This window comes from Triturus cristatus, chromosome 11, assembly GCF_964204655.1.
Source record: "Triturus cristatus chromosome 11, aTriCri1.1, whole genome shotgun sequence".
NCBI lineage: Eukaryota > Metazoa > Chordata > Amphibia > Caudata > Salamandridae > Triturus > Triturus cristatus.
In genome coordinates, this window is record NC_140594.1 from 1064274690 (window position 1) to 1064295129 (window position 20440).

At 40.5% G+C, this 20440-nt stretch overlaps 1 protein-coding gene across 2 annotated transcripts in view; it reads right to left on the bottom strand.

The window, feature by feature from the left end:
• The window catches only part of USP13 (ubiquitin specific peptidase 13), a 324868-nt gene that overhangs the window by 140043 nt on the left and 164385 nt on the right, over positions 1-20440 (bottom strand). For both annotated transcript variants that reach the window (XM_085635387.1, XM_085635386.1), the window contains exons 6-8: positions 17910-18094; positions 9115-9209; positions 5144-5331 (exon numbers count right to left, since the gene is read on the bottom strand). In XM_085635387.1, coding sequence (XP_085491513.1) covers positions 5144-5331; positions 9115-9209; positions 17910-18094 — 468 coding nt within the window. The remainder of the gene's footprint in view (positions 1-5143; positions 5332-9114; positions 9210-17909; positions 18095-20440) is intronic.

Below are 20440 nucleotides of genomic sequence, written 5' to 3' on the forward strand. Positions count from 1 at the left end.
GGGGAGAAGGGTGCAGGTCGAGTATTCCTTCTTAGCAAGCAAGATAGGCCTCAAGCAGCAGGGCATCCTTCTTTTATAGTATCCATAGTTCCAGGAGTGTACTGAAGAGATGGGTCTGACAGTCCAATATTTATACCTGGTGCCAGTTTGAAGTGGGAGAAGCTTCTGGAGTTTCCTCCTACAGAGGTGTCTGGAATTTCATGCCTCCCTTTCCTGGCTATAGTTTGGCTACAGCCACAAACGCTAGTGTGAAGTTCTCTGTGTGTGAGCAGGGCCCAGCCTATTGATGTGTAAGTGAGACTGTGCACAGCTCTACCCCCATGCTGCCAGTGTTGGCCCATTCAGGCACATCTAGTCCCTCTATTGTGTGGCTGTCTGGAAGGAGTATACAAAGGCCAACTGCCAGTCACTCACATCTAGGCATGTGACCCTGGAAAAGGTTGCAGGCACCAAATGGTAAGGGGAAGAAAATGCCATCTTTCTAAAAGTGGCATTTTCAGAATTGTGACCTAAAATTGGACTACCATTAAAGAGGGTTTTAAATTACAATTGCATAAACACAAACATGACTTTCCTACCTGCTTCCAATTAAAACTTATCACTTATTAAAGGTAATAAGATAACCCAATGTTATCCAGTGGGAGAGGTAGGCCTCACATTAGTGAAAAATAATAATTAGTTTTTCACGTGACATGTAAAACTCAAATGTACATGTCTAACATATTAAATACACTGCACCCTCCACTATTGGCTGTTTAGGACCTACTCTAGGATGTGACTTGTATGTATTCAAAAGAAAGATTTAGACCTGGCAAAAGGTTTGTTTTGGCAGGTTGAAGTGGCAGTTTAAAACTGCACACACAGGCTGCAATGGCAGGCCTAGGACCAGTTGGAAAGGCTACTTAAGTGGATGGCATAAACAGTGTTGCAGGCCCACCAGTAGCATTTCATTTACAGGCCCCTCGTACCTGTAGTACAACTTTAATAGGGACTTACAAGTAAATTAAATGAGCCAATTTAGGTGTAAGCTAATTTCACCATGTAACAAAGACAGCACAAGCTCTTTAGCACTTGTTTATCAGTAGTAAAGTGTACAGAATCATAAGTGGAGAAAATCGGGATGTTATGCTTTGGGGGATTTATTGAGCATATTACACAGGAGTTTCATAGCACGATAAAAAGTAACACCATAATCTTGGCCAAAGTGATTAAAGCAGAGCATATACTAAAACAAAACTAAAACAAAACCCAAATGTTATAAATGAAAAAGCTAACTTTCAATTCATTTGTGAAGACTTTGAGCGAGTTCAAGGACAGAGGTCAGGGAGAAATTTACTTCAATCCCCAGTGGCTGTGACATAAAAGGTTTTGTCTTCAAAGGAGGCATGTTTAGTCCATGTAGCAACTACTTACCCAGGAAAAGTGAGAAGTGTTGTGGGACATGGCACTAAGACTAGGAAGGGAGGACAGCCAGGTGAATAACCTTGTGTAAGATTACCAAAGATGTAAAAAGCACGTTTCTTGACATAGAGTCATTGAAGGCATTTAAGGATGGACTTATATGATCCCTTGGTTTGGTTCTGGTCATGGTGGATGGAACAATTTAGACCAACTGAAAAAAACCTAAGGAACTTTTCAGGTAAGGCTAGTTAAGTGGATGGCATAAACAGTGTTGCAGGTCCACGAGTACCATTTCATTTACAGGTCCCCGGTACCTGTAGTACAACTTTACTTGAGCCGATTTAGGTGTAAGCTAATTTCACCATGTGACAAAGACAGCACAAGCTCTTTGGCGCTGGTTTATCAGTGGTGAAGTGCACAGAATCCTAAGGCCAACAAACACAAATTCAGCAAAACAGAAGGAGTGAAGGCAAAACGTTTGGGGGAAGACCGCTCTAAGGCTGACAGGTCTAATGATGTCCATATTGAAAAACAATATGGTTACAGTTCAGGAGTCCATACTCTGTTGGGAAAACTGGGTTAGTAAAGGAATATTGCAGGTACAAGATCTGGGATTCTAGAATCCCACTTCACTTTTCACCAAAGCAGTACTTGAATGGATTCGAAATCCTTGAATTTACAACTTTGTAAAACTTAAAGTTGTAATTGTTAAACTGTTTTGCCTATCACCAGCAGAATTGCCGAATTTACTTAAAAAAAAATCGCCTAGAGGTATTACATTCTTGACCGAAAATCCACTAGTCTGAATGTAAAAACCCAAGTGAAATGGGAAAACTCTACAAAATTGAAGACCAACACTTGTAATAACTAAGATAAATAGCGGCAAATTTAGCTATCAACAGTCATCGAAAAAATACTACCCCTTCCATAACTCAAACAGGCTTATTTAAGATTCTTCTGGCCTACTGCACTTCTGCCAGAATCCACAAATTAGTCATCCTCCCTAAAGACACCTGTTGGAACGGTCAGCAAACCAATGTAAATTATTTACACCAGATGTCTGAACACCATCTTCCGCACTCTTTATTTCTTGAAACCACCAAATATATCACAGAAATTGCATCTTCGCCTGTTGCTGTATGTCTATGGCTGGGCAACTGTACTATAGTCACAATTCTTTCTAATTGACCACATTCCTTAGTACCCCAAAATACAATTTATGACCTGTGTATATATCAGTCTAAACCCATTCTGTCACTCATAGGTGGAGAAAATGGGGATGTTATGCTATGGGGGATTTATTGAGCATAAGTACACAGGAGTTTCATAGCGTCATAAAAAGTAACACTAAAATCTTGGCATAAGTGATTAAAGCAGAGACTAAACTAAAACAAAACCCAAATGTTATAAATGAAAAAGCTAAGTTTCAATTTATTTGTGAAGACTTTGAGCGAGTTCAAGGACAGAGGTCAGGGAGAAATGTACTTCAATCCCCAGTGACTATGACATAAAAGGTTTTATCTTCAAAGGAGGCTTGTTTGGTCCATGTAGCAACTACTGACCCAGGAAACGTGAGAATTGTTGTGGGACATGGCACTAAGACTAGGAAGGGAGGACAGCCAGGTGAATAACCTTGTGTAAGAGTACCAAAGATGTGAAAAGCACATTTCTTGACGTAGAGTCATTGACGGCATTTAAGGATGGACTGATATGATCCCTTTGTTTGGTTCCGGTCATGGTGGATGGATCAATTTAGACCTGCTGAACTTGTCAGGTAATCTTAAATAGATGCTATTCCCGTATTGAAGGCATGACAGAATCAGTGACACAAGTATGTTAGTATTAAGTTCTGGGACAATAGACTGGAGAATTTTCTCTGATGCTCAATATGCAAAATCAGGTGCTGGCAAGTTTAATGGTCTAGAGGAAGATTGAAATATATGAATATGGCTAGATTTTGAACTCCATAGGCAGGTTTTGGAAGAGGGACCATAGTTTCCGCCCATTAGATGGAACTGAAGTTGCTAGAGGAATATCTGCTGATGAGGCACTTGATTTTGGCACGATTAAGTTTCAGGAAATTGGAGGTCACTCAGTGGTACACAGTGGTTAAAATGCTGGATAGATCATCGTGACCGTGAATGAATTGCTGACAAAAACATGAGAATTTACTATGTTAAACAACATAAGTGAATCATCGATGTACATGTAGAATGGTGTGCCCTTAGAACTAAGCAACTGAAAAAAAAAGGAAGCATAAATATATTCAAGTGTGAAGGACAAATGTTCATCTCCTTTACAGCCATATCTTCACCACCAATGTTTGTGTCTTAATAATTGAACAGTAATGCATGATCAATGACGTTGAAGGCTGCCGAAACGTCCCACAGGACAAGGGCATCAGCGTTACCCTGGTCGACCAGTCCCAGCATATCATCACAGACAGATGTAATGGACAATTCTGTGCTGTATCCCAGTGTGAAACTGTCCTGTACAGGATGTAAAAGATTGTCGGTGTCTATGAAAGCATGTAGTTATGAAGAGACCAGTGTTTCAATACCTTCCCTATTTAGGGAAGGAGTGATATAGATGGTATTAATTTGGGGTCATGAGCTGGAAGCGAAGACTGTTTCTGTTGCTGCTTGTGAGGAATAGTTCCCTGCTGTAATCAAAGATTTAAAAAGGCAATAATGTCATGAATTATCATCGCGCTTAGTTGTTTCATCATACCTGCAAGGCAGATGTCTGAACGCGAGCCATTGGAATTTAGAGGTGGATAAGCCTGTATTGGATTCAAATTAGTTATTTCTGAGAGCGGCTCAATGTGTTCTGCATTTCACTGGGAAATTTAAGAAACTTAGAAAAGTTGTTTATAATATGGCTTTTTGGGTGCAGACTGGTCTGATTCTGGAGATTAAAATACTTAGATGGTTTGTCACAAAGATCATGTGAATGCTGGACTTGGTAACGTTGTGTTACAGGAGTGGTAAGCTTTTCTAGACCTTTAAAAAGTTGTCTTACTGAGTTTGTTGCTTGAGAGATGGGTCGGTATAGTAATTAACATTAGGTGTCCTCATTTAAAATGTATAAGTAGTCAAAGCTGCGATTTTTTTTCTCATTTCTTCATTACACTTATTTCGCAACTGTCTTTCTGAACTCCGAGGATTTTGAGCCTAGCCCTAGTACAATAAAATACAAGTAAATAAGATTAAATAAACAGATATAAAAAGCTGTTATTCTCTTGACAGTGGTTTTATATAGTGTGAAGTGTTACTCTGCATTAATATTGAAGTTATTTCTTGCTATGCTAGGTATGAGGGTCAAATGTAATCTACCTAACACATTCTCTTTCCTGATCCGTACTATTTGGACTGTCCTACCCCTGCAGAATAGTCTGTCACACAGGTGAGGAACACTCACCCACTCAGTCCCATTCATTGGTGTGAACCCTACATTTAAACTCCCGTTAATACACTAAAAGTGTATACTCTCTTTCTCAGCTTACTATCCCAGATCCTCTCTCCCTTCTCAGAGTCTTTCACCCTGTAAAAGAAGGGTGGAACCAACTTCTGCTGTTGGCAGGTGACTGAATAACACCAACCAGCTGCTATTATAGTAAAGGGTGAACTAGAGTTGAGAAGAACTAAGCACCAACCACTCAGTCAGTCCTTGGTGGAAGTTATTTTAGTACGTCTTACAAAATTACAGACATCTCAATGGAAAATGAAGAGGGGCTACTTACGCTCGTTGAAATTCTGGGATACTGAAAATGATCTGCATCACAGTGCTGATGTAGCAGTTATTTCCCAAGTTCTTTATGCCAGTGTATCCTGGACCAAACATAGGTTTTAACTTCATTCCAGACTCTTGTATAACTTCCCATTCAGTTATTCTTGGTGTGACCACATTATCCACCACTCCATTCTCTGTCTGAAGGGGAAGACAGTAAGATGGACAAATGTACATATTTCAATAGTCTTGTAAAAGGTACTAATAAGTTAATATGCATCGTGCCAAATGTCAATATGTAAAACATTTGATTTAGTCTTTGGTTCGCTAAACACTTTTCCCACGCTATTGAAAGTTATGCCCTTTTTGCATGAATTTCTTTTTTTTGATAATCAATTTTATTGGTTTTGTGAACAAGAAAAACCAGCATTAAACAATACAGCATAGTATAGCAGCTATATGGCGCCTTCGTGCTACTAATACAAGGGAGGATGGATATGTAATACATGATCCCACAGAATCCCGCACAGCGCACACAGCCCCCAATGTAAAATGCTCTTATTCCATCTGCCCCAACCATTTCCCCCAAACCTTGCGGTGTTTAACCAGGCACCCTCTGGCCTCAAACATCTGTCTCTCAAGCTCCGCGCATCAGTCCACCCCTCTGCGCCATTTCGTTATGCTTGATGGGACAGGACTTATCCAGTTAGCAGCAATGTCCCTCTTGGCCACCATCATGGCTGTGTTGAGGAATTGTTTGTCGGATCTGGATCCATCTAGGCCATTCGTGATTCCCAGGAGCTCATTTAATGGAGCGTGTGGAACCTCCCAGCCCAGGACCTCTGTAAGCTCTTTTTCTATAGAGTCCCAGTATCGCACAATGACGGGGAAAGAAATCTGCTTGGTGGTGTGCGCAGCATCTACATGATGCGGTTGGTTTCAGACCTGCGCCGTAAAGGCGCTTCGGTGTTAGGTAGGCAGCGTGTAGATAGTACAGTTGGACCAGACGGAGTCTTGCTGATGTGGTGACTGTTTTGGGGGCCATCAGTGCGTCCCTCCAGTCTTCCTCTTCAAGAGCTCCAATCCATCCCTGGTCCAGCCTGTTCGGAGTGTTGTTGGTTAGTGAGCGGTATATACGAGAGATTCCTCCCTTGCCCAGGTTGCCTGTCATAGTTTGTGCCTACAGGAGTGTAGGGAATATCCGGTCTGGAGATCATGAAAAGTGCGTATGTGGTCTCCTGTCCAAACATCGCCAAGCTGTGAAATACCATTAAGGTCCCAGGCTCGGAAGCCCTTCAGATTGCTGACCTCTCGGAGCCAGGTACCCTGCCAAAGTGGTGTATGTTGGGTCAGTTTGCTTGTCCATTGGGTATGGCACAAGAGGCGCGCCATGCCAGAAGGACTACCTGCATCACCGTTGGTAGAGTTTTTGGGATAGGACCCCCATGCATAATTTCTTGAATCTTGGGTAGGCCCAGGCCGTTCAACTCTACTCTGTACGCCAGATCAGACCAGCCTCCGTTAAACCAGTCGTGCAATGTGAGTAGGCGAGTTGCCAGGTAGTACAAGTACAGATTGGTCATGCCTCTGCCCCCATCGAAGGATGGAATCCGGCATTGGGACAGGGCCATGTGAGGCCTCCGCCCACCCCAAAGAAATTTAGTGGTCAAACTATCGAGTTCTCTAAACCATGCCTGTGGGAAATGAAATGGGGTATTTTGGATCACATTAAGGAACCTGGGGAGTATCATCATTTTGAAGAGGGCGACTCGTCCCAGGGGGTTAAGAGGTAGTGTCTGCCACTTGTGAAGATCGTCTTGGTCTCTTTTCACCAGCGGGGTAACGTTAAGTGACCAAGCGAGATCAGGGAGCAGGGTCAGCCATATTCCCAGATATTTGAAAGATTGTCTTCTGATAGGTATCATGGATTGCCAATCAAAGCAATCTCTTGACATATGTTCAGGGACTAGGACGGACTTACTGGGGTTTAGCTGTAGACCAGAGACTTGTCCGAAGATAAGCAGTGCTCGGTTTATATGAATTTCTTACTGTAGAAACAGACACTGTACAGTCTTTTTTGCACAAAGGCACTATCAACTGTGACACCTCACATTTCAAAGTAGGCTCTACATGAAGTTAGAAAACAATAATCCACAGTTTAAGTGATTCCTCCAGAAGAAACATACATTTATAAATTCCCAAATTGCTTGCATTGTTTTATTTGGCGATGGATGCAGTCTTAAAACACCACCCTCTTTAATGTACTGAACTGATCTCCACCCAACACCATTGAGGGCAATGAGTCTGCCAAGAATGTATTCAAGAAGTGTGGCTGACCCTATTAGTTCGGTAGCCCAGCATTCTCCTGCACCAACAACCCGTTAATTCTGTGTCCACCACTGACCATCTTCCAACACTGGTACCCACTTGCCTCTGTTCTGTTTGGCAAAGCCTTGAGCCCATCCCCAGTCTTTGGGCCTCAGTGTTGGAAGAAGTGTTCCCAAGCTCACAAACTGGCCCCCTGGCCAGCTATGAAGAAGTCCAGCATACAGCTGTGCTAAGTGCTCACCGGAGTCTGATCTCAAGCAAGGACCTGCCAGGGCCTTTGTCTGCTCCCTCCCTTGTCCTTGTGGATTCACTCTCATTTGGAGCCAAAGGTCAGGAATCAATCTGTAAGAGCCGTCTCTCTTGGACTTGGAACCATGTGCCCGCTATTGCTACCACTTTTGGGCGAAGAGTAATCTAACCCTAAACTGGGAGACGGATCAGACACTTTTCCTCGAAATACAGTTGTAAAACCAGAAAAGTAATATCAATATCCAAACTATATACGTGTTAATGTTTTATTAAGGTTTTCATTAAGTTACATCAAATACGAAATAAGTGACTTTGACCTAATGAAAAGCTTGCTAAAAATCTGAAAACGTGTATATCTTGGTTCCACCTATTGTAATTTTATTAATATAGCGCTTACTACCCCTGATGAGGCTATTTAAGTTTTTACGGGAGTACGGTGAGTCTGAGCTTTTTTTTAGATGGTCAGTTGAGCTTTTTTTCTGAGCTGAGCCGCCCTGCTCATAGAACACGCTGAAGTGACTACAGAAACAAAGCCCATAATCTGAATTCAAAGAAAACGATGTAACAAGGGTACATTATTTGTGATCTTCAGGCTATGGGCTTTGTTTCTACATCTAGCTCAGCTTGTACTATCAGCAAGGCAACCCAGCTCATCGGTGATAGCTAAGCTGAGCAGACTTTAAGTGCGTTGGAAATGTATGGGAACTACAAAGAGAAGTACTACAGGACAGGGGTAGTGAGGAGGTGGCTAGACGGTACCTAAAAAACTAACTGCTTTGTAAAGATTTTCTTGTTATTTAACCTGCAGGTAACTACACATCATTTATAATGCACACACCTTAAATTAAACATTACTGCAAGTTAAACTAATATCTGCAACTACATTGTTTTTGTAGGGAAGGGCAGTTTGATCACTATAGAGTTCAGTGTAAATTGAGGTCATTGACTTGAATCCTGGTTGGTGAACTGGGGAAATGCAATGGTGTATTTTTAGTGCTATTGGGTCCCATCCTATGATAGTAAGCACTGTGAATATATAAGTAATTTGTTTAAAAATGTATTACTCACATCATAACAGACTACAAAACTAACAAAATGTATAGAATACACAGTATTATATGTTGCTGCAAAATGTGCAAAAATACTTCAAAGAAAACATCTTCAAATAATCTTTTGAAAAGGTTCATGTTTCATTTTTGTCCCACCTCACGCGGTCTCCCTGAGCTTTCACCAGCACGTGTGTGGCCCTCGGGCTCACCCCTTACTGTACTCTTTGGCCCCTGAGAAAATGTTTGTGAGCACCCATGCTCTATATGGTCATGGAACTCCTCGATGACTTGCAATATCCTTATAATGCACGGCAGGGTGTTCTTTATCCCATATATTAAATTAATTAGAATTGCTTACCTTGTTCATCTGCAGCATATCAATTCCAAAATGTGCCAAATGCTTAGCTATGTGTGGGTCGATGATCGCCTCCTCTTCCTCAAAAGAGTACACATCTGTAAATGCACCAGAAGAAGGCACTGTATTATTGGCCCAATACCCAAAATAACCCGATTGCCCCATTTTAAAATCTAAGTGGTGCACAATATATTTCTTTCTTGCCACATCATATAACTCCCAATCACCAGACTCTGCAACACCCATTGTCCTTTGCAAAGACATCTGTATGCCAGAGACCTTGGTACTTAAAAGACTCTACTGCATTTCATTCAAAAATCAATATTGTAAAGTACACTGCACATCATTATACTGTTTATATTAATAACTAATATTACAACACATTCAGCATCCACAGTCAGCTTTACTGACAAAGCACAACACTTACAATTCACATTATTTTCACCAAACTATTACAACCAGATTTATAGGTCATGGTATGTGTTTGGTTACATAATTCAGAGTGCAAACCAAACAAAATCGCAAAATTACAAACCCCTTTAGCAAAATTGCCCATATTACAAAAAATGCACTTCGTAGGGCTCTCAAGTAACTTTACTCTGCAAGGGTATGCCCTTGAAGAAGAAAATGATTCTCGGCAACGTATTCAAACCAGTAAAAAAACACAGAAAATGTCACGTTTTATGAAACGCTGCAAATCTTGGACATTTAATTTAACGTGAAATTCTGGAATTACGTAAAATTATGCTGGCGTAACAAAAACATTGCACAGACCTTGCTATTAGGTACACTACATATCATCATATACTTAGAGAGCACATCTCCATTCACATCGTACACTGTAACGTCAAAACATGCAATGTATATCAATGCATAGCGATATGACTCATATATGACACTTACACTGCTGAAACCCTCTCTGCTTTATCTAAATGTCATGGCCCTTTTTTGGGGGGGGGGGGGGGGGGGGGGAATATGTAAAGGGCAGTGACACCCTACATGGGGATTTGAGAAGTGCTACAAAAGAAAAAGAAAATATTTTGATATGCCATTTTCACAAGCAGTGGCAAAACCAATAGGTCTAAGTTGTATATGGCTGAGCTAATGGCTTTGCCGATGCTTGTTTACACTAGAAAGCGAATGTATAGATCAAAAGGCCTGTGCACGCAAATTTTGTTTACAGAGTGATTGTATTTATACTTTAAAAGATCGGATTGCACTGTGCCTTCTAAAATGAATATTTCTATTTGGGGGCCGAGTCCGATTTCGGCCGGAAGGGCTCCAAATGATGGTCGGAGCCCTTCCGACCGAATCGGAACGTGTCGGGCCGGATTCCTTTCCGACCGAGCCATTCCCATGGGCTTGGTCGGAAAGGAATCCGGCACGGATTTCCAGATAGTTGACGACAGGCTCGGAGAGCCCGACCACAGTCCGGAAATCCCTCAGTACTCCCCCGGCTGCCTCTTTACGACTGAGGGAGTACGATAGCAGTTTTTCACTGCCTATTCGTGCCGGTCTTTCCGGCACGAAAAGGCAGTCAGAAACTGTCTTTGGGGGCCCCCAGGAGGGCCCCCCATGGGTTGCGAGGCTGACGCATGGCGGCCTGGGGGCACCTATGGTGCCCCTCTGTGGATCCCTGCGCCCGGTGGCAGGCACCTTGGGGTGCCGGCCACAGGGTGCAGGGATGAACAGCACCCCTGCTTTTCACAATGCAAGCATTATTTCCGCTCGGAATGCATGCTTGCATTGTGAAGTATACGAGTGCGACCGAACCCTGTCCTGTCGCATCGTACTTGCAGGTCCGTAACCGACGACAGCAGGTCGGTCGGTTACGGCTCCTGACTCAGGTCCGTCCGACATCGAAATCGGCCCCTTCGTTTTTGATTAGCCACCATAAAAATCACAATCCATTGGAAGTGGGTCTAAATATCCAGAGGCGAGGGAAGCGATCACTGCTTAGTTTGAAGGGGTACCACAGACCATATGAATTGTGCTGCTACACTATTTGACGTAAACCTTTGCAATGGCCCTGCTCGATGCTAAGAAAGCCGTTGATAGGTTATCTTGGTATTACCTAAGAGTGGTCATGAAGAAGATGGGGTATGGTTCAAGATTTCTACATTCAATCCAGGCTTTATATTAGAAACCAGAAGCCAAAATCTTACTGATTGGTAATGTATCTAATCTTACTCAGATTAGTAGAGAAACGTGCCTGGGTTGTCCTTGCTAAGCCTGGGCAAAGCACTACGCTACGCTCGCGTAGTTTGCGAAGTTTGAGCTACTTCGCACTACGCGAATTGCACGTAGCACAGTGCAAACATGCGTAGCGTAGTGTTGAGAAGTGCAGCGGTCATTTTTTGCTTGCTCGCGGTCCTCAACGTCAAGTTGCTGACCGCGAGCAAACAAAATGACATCCCGGCGAGACTTTTTCCTCGTTCGCGATCAGCAACATCAAGTTGGCGATCGCGAGCGTGGAAAATAAACCTCCCGGCGAGATTCTCAACGCGAGGAGGTCAGGTTTCTCATTGCGAGTGGTCGCGTATGCTCGCGACCGCTCGCGATGAGAAACTACTTGTCCGCGTTGAGAAAGCTGCCACTCGAGTAAAAATCTACTCGTGCGGCAGAAAACTACAGCTCGCACTGTGCAAGATGCCGTTTTCAATGATTGAACAGTGCCGGTTGCTTGTTCGCACTGTGCAATCATTGAAAACAACATCTTGCACAGTGCGAACAGGGTACTACGCAGTTCGCGAAGTGCTAAATGCACTTTGCGTAGCTTCGCGTAGTGCTACTTCGCGAACTACGCCCAGGGTTAGTCCTTGCTCTCCACTTTTACTTGCAAAACTTGCCCGGGTTGTCCTTATTCTCCACTGCTACTTGCTCTCTACCTGGAGCTTTTTTTACATAAGCCCCTAATGTCAGAAGATATAACACTTGTTACATTATAAGGGCTAGCTAACAAAATGTTAGCTTATGAAGGTGACATTGCGATTTGACAATATATATATTGTCAATATGACAATGACATTTAAAAAAATTAAACTGTACTCTTTGGTGAAATCACGTGGTCCGTGTTTACTAAAAATAACACGCAGATTATTACTAACTCTCTTTGTTGAACTCAAAATCAGCAGGAAGTCGAATCTGCCACCTATTCAGGGTTAATCTCTTGGCCAGGGTTAATAATGTGGTGCTACTAAATTATGAGTCTTTCTAATAGAAGGCTAGAAAGAATCTAAAGAATTGGAACTCAATACGGGTCACAGGGGGTTGGTCCCCTGCGGCCAATTCCACGCCGTGCAGGGTCGGAGTTAGCTGCCGACGGGGGAATTAACACAGTGCGTGGCCGCCAACTAGGTCCCGTGGCCTATCCCACACCGCACACAGCCGAAGGACATGCATGGCATGGGGTTGCTTGCCTGCCAGGGCCAAGCCCTGCGGCCATACCCCCATCGCACACGGCCTTGGTAGGGTTTTAACTTAATATATGATAATAACATATTATTTCACATTAAAAAAACAAAAGGAAATTCACTGAAAAAAATAAAGGTTAAAGTAACATTAAGTTTTGGTGCCAACATAACGTTTTAAACTCAGAAAACCACTGGGATTAACCAGCTTTAGTTATCTCTAGTAACTATAAATCATACCCTAAGGTAATAATACCTCGCACCCTCGCCAGGCACTGCTAATTTCCCCACATATTACATTCCTTATGACATGTCAATTCAATTCAATAATACTTTATTTCGACCTGTTTCGGCCATAAAAGTAACAATAAAAACACAATACAATAAAATACAGAATAAAAACATCATCAGTTAATAAAAGACAAAAGTTTTTCAGCTAACACCCCAGATTAGTCTAGGCACTGTTTCGAATTAAAAAACTCCTTTTTATCCAGAATGCATGGAGATACTTGGAAAGTGCAAACACAATGTGAGCTGCTGTATTAGATTTAAAGACTCTAAGTGCATCTGCATATTTACGAAAGCCCAGGTTCCTACAAACAGGTATAATCCAGTGCTTCCGAGCTCTGCTATACATGGGACAGAAGAAAAGAATGTGGCATTCATTCTCTAGATCCGAGCCACAGCCAGGGCATTTGGAAACCCCGGAGCTAGACCACTTGTTTGTGAAACATGCAAGGGGGAGGCAGCCGAACCTCCATTGGATGTATAACTTTCTGGCCAGCACAGGGTAGATTACATTTAAATAGTCCTCAAAGGAGTATACAGATTTGTACTCTAAAAATGAATTTACCATAGGACCAATGTGTGAGTTATGCAGCCAAACACTAGTGCATCTAGCTCTATATGACTGGGTAAGGTGTTTTCCTGAGATCACACTACAGGCAATCGCTGGCTGGTACCACAAATCCGCAAGACCCATTAACATTAATTCCTGTTTGACATAGGAGAGCCAGGGGATGTGCGCAGCTTTGCTCAGGTTTAATACTTCCTGCAGTTCGGTTCTATATTGTGTGAGTTCAGGAGTTAGCCATAATTTCCTCCAGAATCTAAGGGGTTTAAGAGACAATTCCTCCTGGATTGGGAGTAGGCCCAGGTCAAGCCGATGAGGAATAAGGGGGGTACTCTGCGGGAGCATGAGCAGCTGCCTCAAGAATCTGTTCTCCGCTTTAGTTAATTCGGGACTCACAACATACCCCCATAGTTCACCCCCATACAGGGCCGCTGATCTAGCCCTGGTTTTATAAATTTCTAAACCTGGGCTTATGGGCCTATATGTTGAGGCATTGTTCATGACATCATTGATAGCATCATTGCAACATTTGATATGACAATTGTTGACAATACTCTGCATGGCAGGGGCGTAAGTTATAGTTATGTTAGGGCACGAGTTATAGCTACTAGATGTAACTATTACTGGTGAATTTGAGTGCTTTTTTTTTGTTTAAATCGGTACGTTGGCACTGAAATTTAGACCTAACTATAACGTCGATTTAACCTTTGTTTTTTCACTGAAAATATGTTTAATGTAATTGAACCACAGCAATTCCCAATACCCCCCTGGCACTAGCGGCAGCGCAACATGGTCGGGCTGGGAGTGCCCGTACTTGTTGAAACCACTCAGTTGCACATTTCACAGTGACAAATATCACACGCACTATACATATATATTTTTTTTCTAAGTAAATTTTTGTTTTAAAGTATATGTGCATATATAAAATGTAAATATATATACACGCACACACATATACTTTAAAATATAATAAATACAAACATTTAAATACATTTAATTTAAAATTTTAAATATTAACAGTAAAATTACCTGAAAATTAGCAAACATAAATGACGAACAAAAATATTAACATATTTTAAATATTTAAAAAACACAAAGAACATTTTATTTAATAGTATACACTAAGTTTAGAAATAATATGTACAGATATTTAAAAAATATAATATTTTAACAATTTAACAAATTTACAAAAATATTAACAGAAACCAAAAATAAAGAAAAAATTTTATATAAAAAATTATTACACATATAAAAAGAGATAAAACTACATTAAAACATTTTTGTAAAAATTATATAAACATTATAAAAAATAAAAAATATTGAAAAACAAATAAAATTGAACAACAATAATAAAAATCATATAAATCAACTGTAATCACCATTAGGGAAACTGCTGGATTTTGGTGTGGTTCGATATACTATTTCCATTCCAATTTACACAACAGCAAGGAAGGCACAGGACTTCGAAGGTGTACGATTTACTACCCCTGCACCAGTCTAAGGAGCAGTAGGGAAAGTGGTGTACTTCAGAAGGGTTAGATATACTATTCCCACTCCAGTCTAAGCAACAGTAGGAAAGGTATTGGTCTTCCGGAGGGGTCATTACTATTCTCACTTCGCGTAAACAACAGTAGGGTAAGTGCTTGACTTCGGAACGGTTGGATTTACTATTCCCAATCAAGTATAACCAACAGTAGGGAAAGAGATAGACTTTGGAAGGGTTAGATTTACTATTTTGACTCCAGACTAAGAAATAGATGGGAAACTATTGGATTTTGGATGGGTTATATTTACTTGACCCACTGTACTGTACGGAAAAGTAGGGAAAGTGTTGATTCTGTAAGAATTACATATACCATTCAAACGCAGAATCATTGTATAGAAAACACTGAAATACCCAACAACATTTTTTTAAATCATATTTTACCAAACAAATTCATACAATATAATGTTTGAAAAAGGTAAAAATATAACAAATAATAAACTTCTCTCTCTACAACTCAAAAACACCACAAACACTCCCATAAAATTAAGAAAAAAATATTAAAATTAAAATATTACTTAAATTAAACAAAGATCATTTCAAAAAGTACATTTTACAAACATTAATATGAAAAAATGTAACAATAAATTAATACATTAAAAAAAACATTTAGAGAACAAATAATTACAAATATACATAATTAATTATGAATAGGAAAGTTAATTGAGATTAACAATTAAAAAAGATATCTTTTCAATTACATCACACACTATTCCACTACAAATCCAACAACCTGCTACTATAATTTAAATTACTAACAAAAGTATAAAACTTGAAATACACAGTATCAACTAACAATTCTACTTAAATAACAATTAAATAAGTAAACAATGTACAATATATTACTCAATTAAATATATAATTACCAAAAAATAAACATGCAAATTAAATTAATTATAATTTAATTTACTTCCAACTCTGTTCCTCTACACAACCAACAACCCGCTATTATAATATAGATTACTAATATAAATGTAAAAATGAACAAAGAACAATTAAAGAATAAAACATTTACATAATTAATAAGCAATGAACTATTCAAATAAGAATAAAAAGATTTACCTTAAAGCTAACGTAAGTGTAATTTAATCAACTTTTCACCCTATTTACCTACAAAACCAACTCGCTACTACTTTATAAATTACTAATAAGCGACTATACTTTAATAAAAAATTAATAACAGTTATACTAAAAATACTAGCAGTTAAAATAAATGTACTATTATTAATAAATAAATTAATAAAAAACTATTATCAATAAAGTAATCGATATTGCATACAATATTCTCAAAAATGACATATAAATGTATGTGTGTATATATGTATGTGTGTAGATATAAAAAAAATGTTACCTACTGGCAATCACCAGTAGGTAGTTATAATTAGGACCATGTTTCTACAGGTAAAGTTTTTTTTTTACTTGCCTATTTTTTTGGCCGCAGTTGAAGAATCTTCACAAACTTTTCACCAAAAACTGTGCCGGTGATTCTAGTAGTGCATGGAATGTTTCAGGATGATCCGTCAAGAGGGGGCAGAGAAAAGGGGGGGTCAAATAAAGTGTGTTTCCCATATTAATTCCCATAGGAATTTTGAACACGACTACAGCCGAGCTGCGGAACAGAATGACATCAAATTTGGCAGAAAGCTAGCTCTAGGTCCAGACAGAGTGCTTTTTGTTATTTGGTGTAAATCTGTTCAGTTGTTTTAGAGTTAGTAAAAGAAATCCACATTTGCATATCAAGGGACAAGGATCCTCTGAGGATCCGACAGTCCCTGTGCTGATATCTGATTGGCTGCCAACAGTTCAACCAGAAAGTGTTGGCAGCCAACTTGGGATTCTGCTTCAGCTGAGTCCCCCCAAAAAATAACTTAAAAAAGAAGAAAATTGGGCATGGTAGGAGTACCATGACCCCTTAGCCCTGCTCCTATGGTCCTCCTGGGACCCCTCCAGAGCAAAAAAAAGATTATTTTTTTCGATTTTTTTGGCAGAAATCATGACTGATTCAGAACTCCGGCGAAATTTTGGTTTTTTTTTAACTCGGGTTTCACTGACCATGTGTTGAGTGATATAACATGTTCGGTCATAAATAGTGCATTGCAGGGGCGTAAGTTATAGTTAGCTTAGGTATTTGTATGAGTGAAATCTGAGACTGTCCCTGCAACCTTTGTTTTTTTCCAGTGGATTTCTAAGGTTTTTTAATTCTATTTCCTAACTATAACGTCCCTGTAACCTTTGTTTTTTTTTATTAATCTAAAATCTTGTTCATTCACTGACGGTATTGCAGTGGACTGGCTTACTCCTGATACCCCTTCAACTAGGCAATGGTGGTCAAGGTATGATTCTTGTTATATCTAGAGACGCCTTTATAAAAAGCAGAAGATAAATGAAGTCAAAACAACGGTAAAAGCATTTAGGGGTCACCTGATGATTGGATTAATTCTAAAAATTAGAAAATTAAGACATAATAAATTCCTGATCTGCCACATATTTTTCCTGACCACCAGGATATTAATGCTCAAAATCTCTATTTCCAATTTATGGGTGGGTGTGGCAACTCTTTTTCTACATGAGTTTGCCGTATTGTTCTAAAGATTATACATTGTGTATCAAAGCTATTTCTTTGATTTTTTTCCACTTTCATAATAGAAACGTACAGTGGAAGAAGCAATACAGAAATGTTACCTGTAAACAAAATTTGCCCTCACAGTCATACAGCACAGATAAATACTTTTAGAATTCATTGTTTCCAGTGAACAAAGAAGGCATTTACAAATGACAGAATGGGAACTGGGTTTATAGAGAAACAATGAGGCACACTTTTGTGCTCCTGGCTGTTTTCCTAATGCATCGTTTTCTTAAGTTTACAGCAGTAGACAAATTTAAAATGTAGCTTTCCCAAATGCAATTGATGAGTGTCACTGAATTAGTATAATGCAAATGTTTAGCACCCTTACTCTCGTACAGCTGAAACTAAAATATTGCAGCAACAGACCTGCACCATCCGGCGTGATTGTTCCGAGTTTCACCGCCAGGGGGTACCCCATCTGCTTATGATGCTCCAGTGCATGTCCGTTTCCCCCTCGACCATCGAAGAACCACCTTCCACATAATATCGAACCGTCTGTCAGGTTCAGCCAAAGATTGTCCCGCATTTCACACTTCGCACATTTCCAGCCACTAAATCCCATGCAAGGACAAACAAAAAAAGAAAAAAGTCAAAAGACTGTTGATCAGCTTACAAATCATCAAAGTATATATTAAAAAATAGGGCTCACAGTTTTATGTTTTTTTTTTTTTAAATTTCCATCTGCATTAATCCATATTTATATTTTGGCCATCTTATTGATAATTATCCATATTTCTTTAGTATTTTAAGAAGTACTAGAGTCTTAAAATGGTATATTTCCATGTTTATTTAACTGATAAACATGCACTCAAAATATGAAGCCTGACACATTTTAGAAAATTAGGCAACAAATATAATAAAACATTACACCTACAGATAAATATTAACATTATATATACAAATTTATGTTAACAAATGCCTAGATTGAAGGAAATGTCATCCTGCATTTTAACTCCCCATGCTATCTATGTGCACAGCAGTCGGCCTGGACTTCATAAAGGACAGCATGGAGAGACTCCAACAAAAGGACAACTTTCTGTATTTTTTCGTCTTTTAAAAATAAATACAGAGAGTAAGCAGATTGTGTTCTGTCTGTATTTATCTGTAAAAATCAGTAAAAACGGAAAACTACGAGGCTTAATAAATAATTCATCTCATATCAGCGTTATTGGATCAGTCCCTTCTTATAAACTCACTAACCCGCCCTATTTACCAAAAACACTAATTTAAGAAATCTACTTTGTAGTGTGAGGGTAAAGAATGGGCAGAGACTTTGACATATGCTATGGAAAAGGTTCCAGAAGACCATTACAGGGTGGAGCTCACAGACACACACAGTAAACAACTTCTAAGGGTATCCTTTTTCACCCTTTAGCAGTCTGAGCAGTGGAGATCCTTGTGGTGGTGGGGCGTGGAAGGTGGGAGAGTTTGGAGGCCGGTAATGGATACAACTCTAAAGAAACAAGCATTGGCATAGCCAATAGGTCTCGCCTTTGGGACCTTATAAGTGTTTAGCCATGCAACAGTTAATGTTGTTGCAGTAAGGATATTGTGCTGCATAACTAAATACTTATAAAGTCCCAAAGGCGAGACCTATTGGCTATGCCAATGCTTGTTGGTTTTGAATGTCCGAACACCTGTTGGCAAAGAGGGGGTTGTGGGGGAGAGGAGTGAGGCCACGCACTGGTATGAGGATGTTGCGCGGGAGGCGGAATGCGTGTATGAGGTGGGGTGGGCAGGCCTAGGCGCGGTTTGATATAAAACAACACAATTCGAGAAGCAGTATTGCGTGTTTACAGCCTGCAGAAGGTTTTAAAGTGCATGTTTGGAGCCCATCTGCCTCCATGGCGCGTGAAGCAGCGAGCAGACCAGTTCTGTGCCGAAAATGTGCCTGTAAGAAAAGGTACTCCGGATATTCAGGTGACGTGAGAGGAAGGTGGTAAGCTGCAGGAGGAGAACGCGAGGGGTTAAGTGGCTGTAGGTGAAGAGGGCAGACATAGGCAAGGGAGAGGTGAAAGGGAGAATGGAATTTGTGGGAGTAGACCAAGCGGTCGGGGAAATGTGGGAGTGGAAACTGTGTGTTGGGGCGTGGGGGGGATAAGTTTGCAGGTGAAGAGGTGAGCAGTGGTGCCAGAACAATTTTCAAAGTGGAGGTGCTAGCCATCCGTATCACCTCAGTAGTAATGATCTTTATTTGGTTTATGACAAAACCATGAAAGTACGATTAAATATAAAACAGAATACATTTACCATTTTAGACAGTATAAAAATCATATTTTTTATAAATGGAAAATCCTGCTCGCATAAATAGCTTCCCATAATAAGAACGATCTGTACGAGGGGTCATGTTGGATAGTGCACATTGTGTACATGATCAAACCAAGCACAGTATACAAAAACTCACAAGCTATGTGGAAGTCACCAGGGAATGTAACTTTAAAAAAAAAAAAAGGCACTCGTCTCGGCTCGGAGCGTGACCCGCTGAGAGTCAGGGAGGGTGCGGCACGTGAGTCACCGGCGGGTCAGCTCGTGCTCGCGGGAGGCGGCTGGAAGGCTCACGAGGATGCTGTGAGGACTACATTTCACCGCGGTGTTTTCAACTCTCAACTCCTGGGAGAGAAAGTAAAGTCAGTGAACGAGGGTGGCAATAGAAGTCCAGAAGGCGGAGAAAGGACTGCTAAATAACCATGAGGGGAGCATTTAGTCTGACGTGGTGAAGACAGGAGGGGTTTCGGCGAGACGGAATGGGATTAAAGATAACGGCTGAATTGGGTGAAGATAAGGGACCGGGCGAGCGATGCGCTTAATGAGCCAGGACGAGAGAGGAAAGCCAGATGGCGCCTGTGCGCGTAACCGCATGCTTTAGGCCTCACAAAAAGCGTGTGGTCAGATTTTTG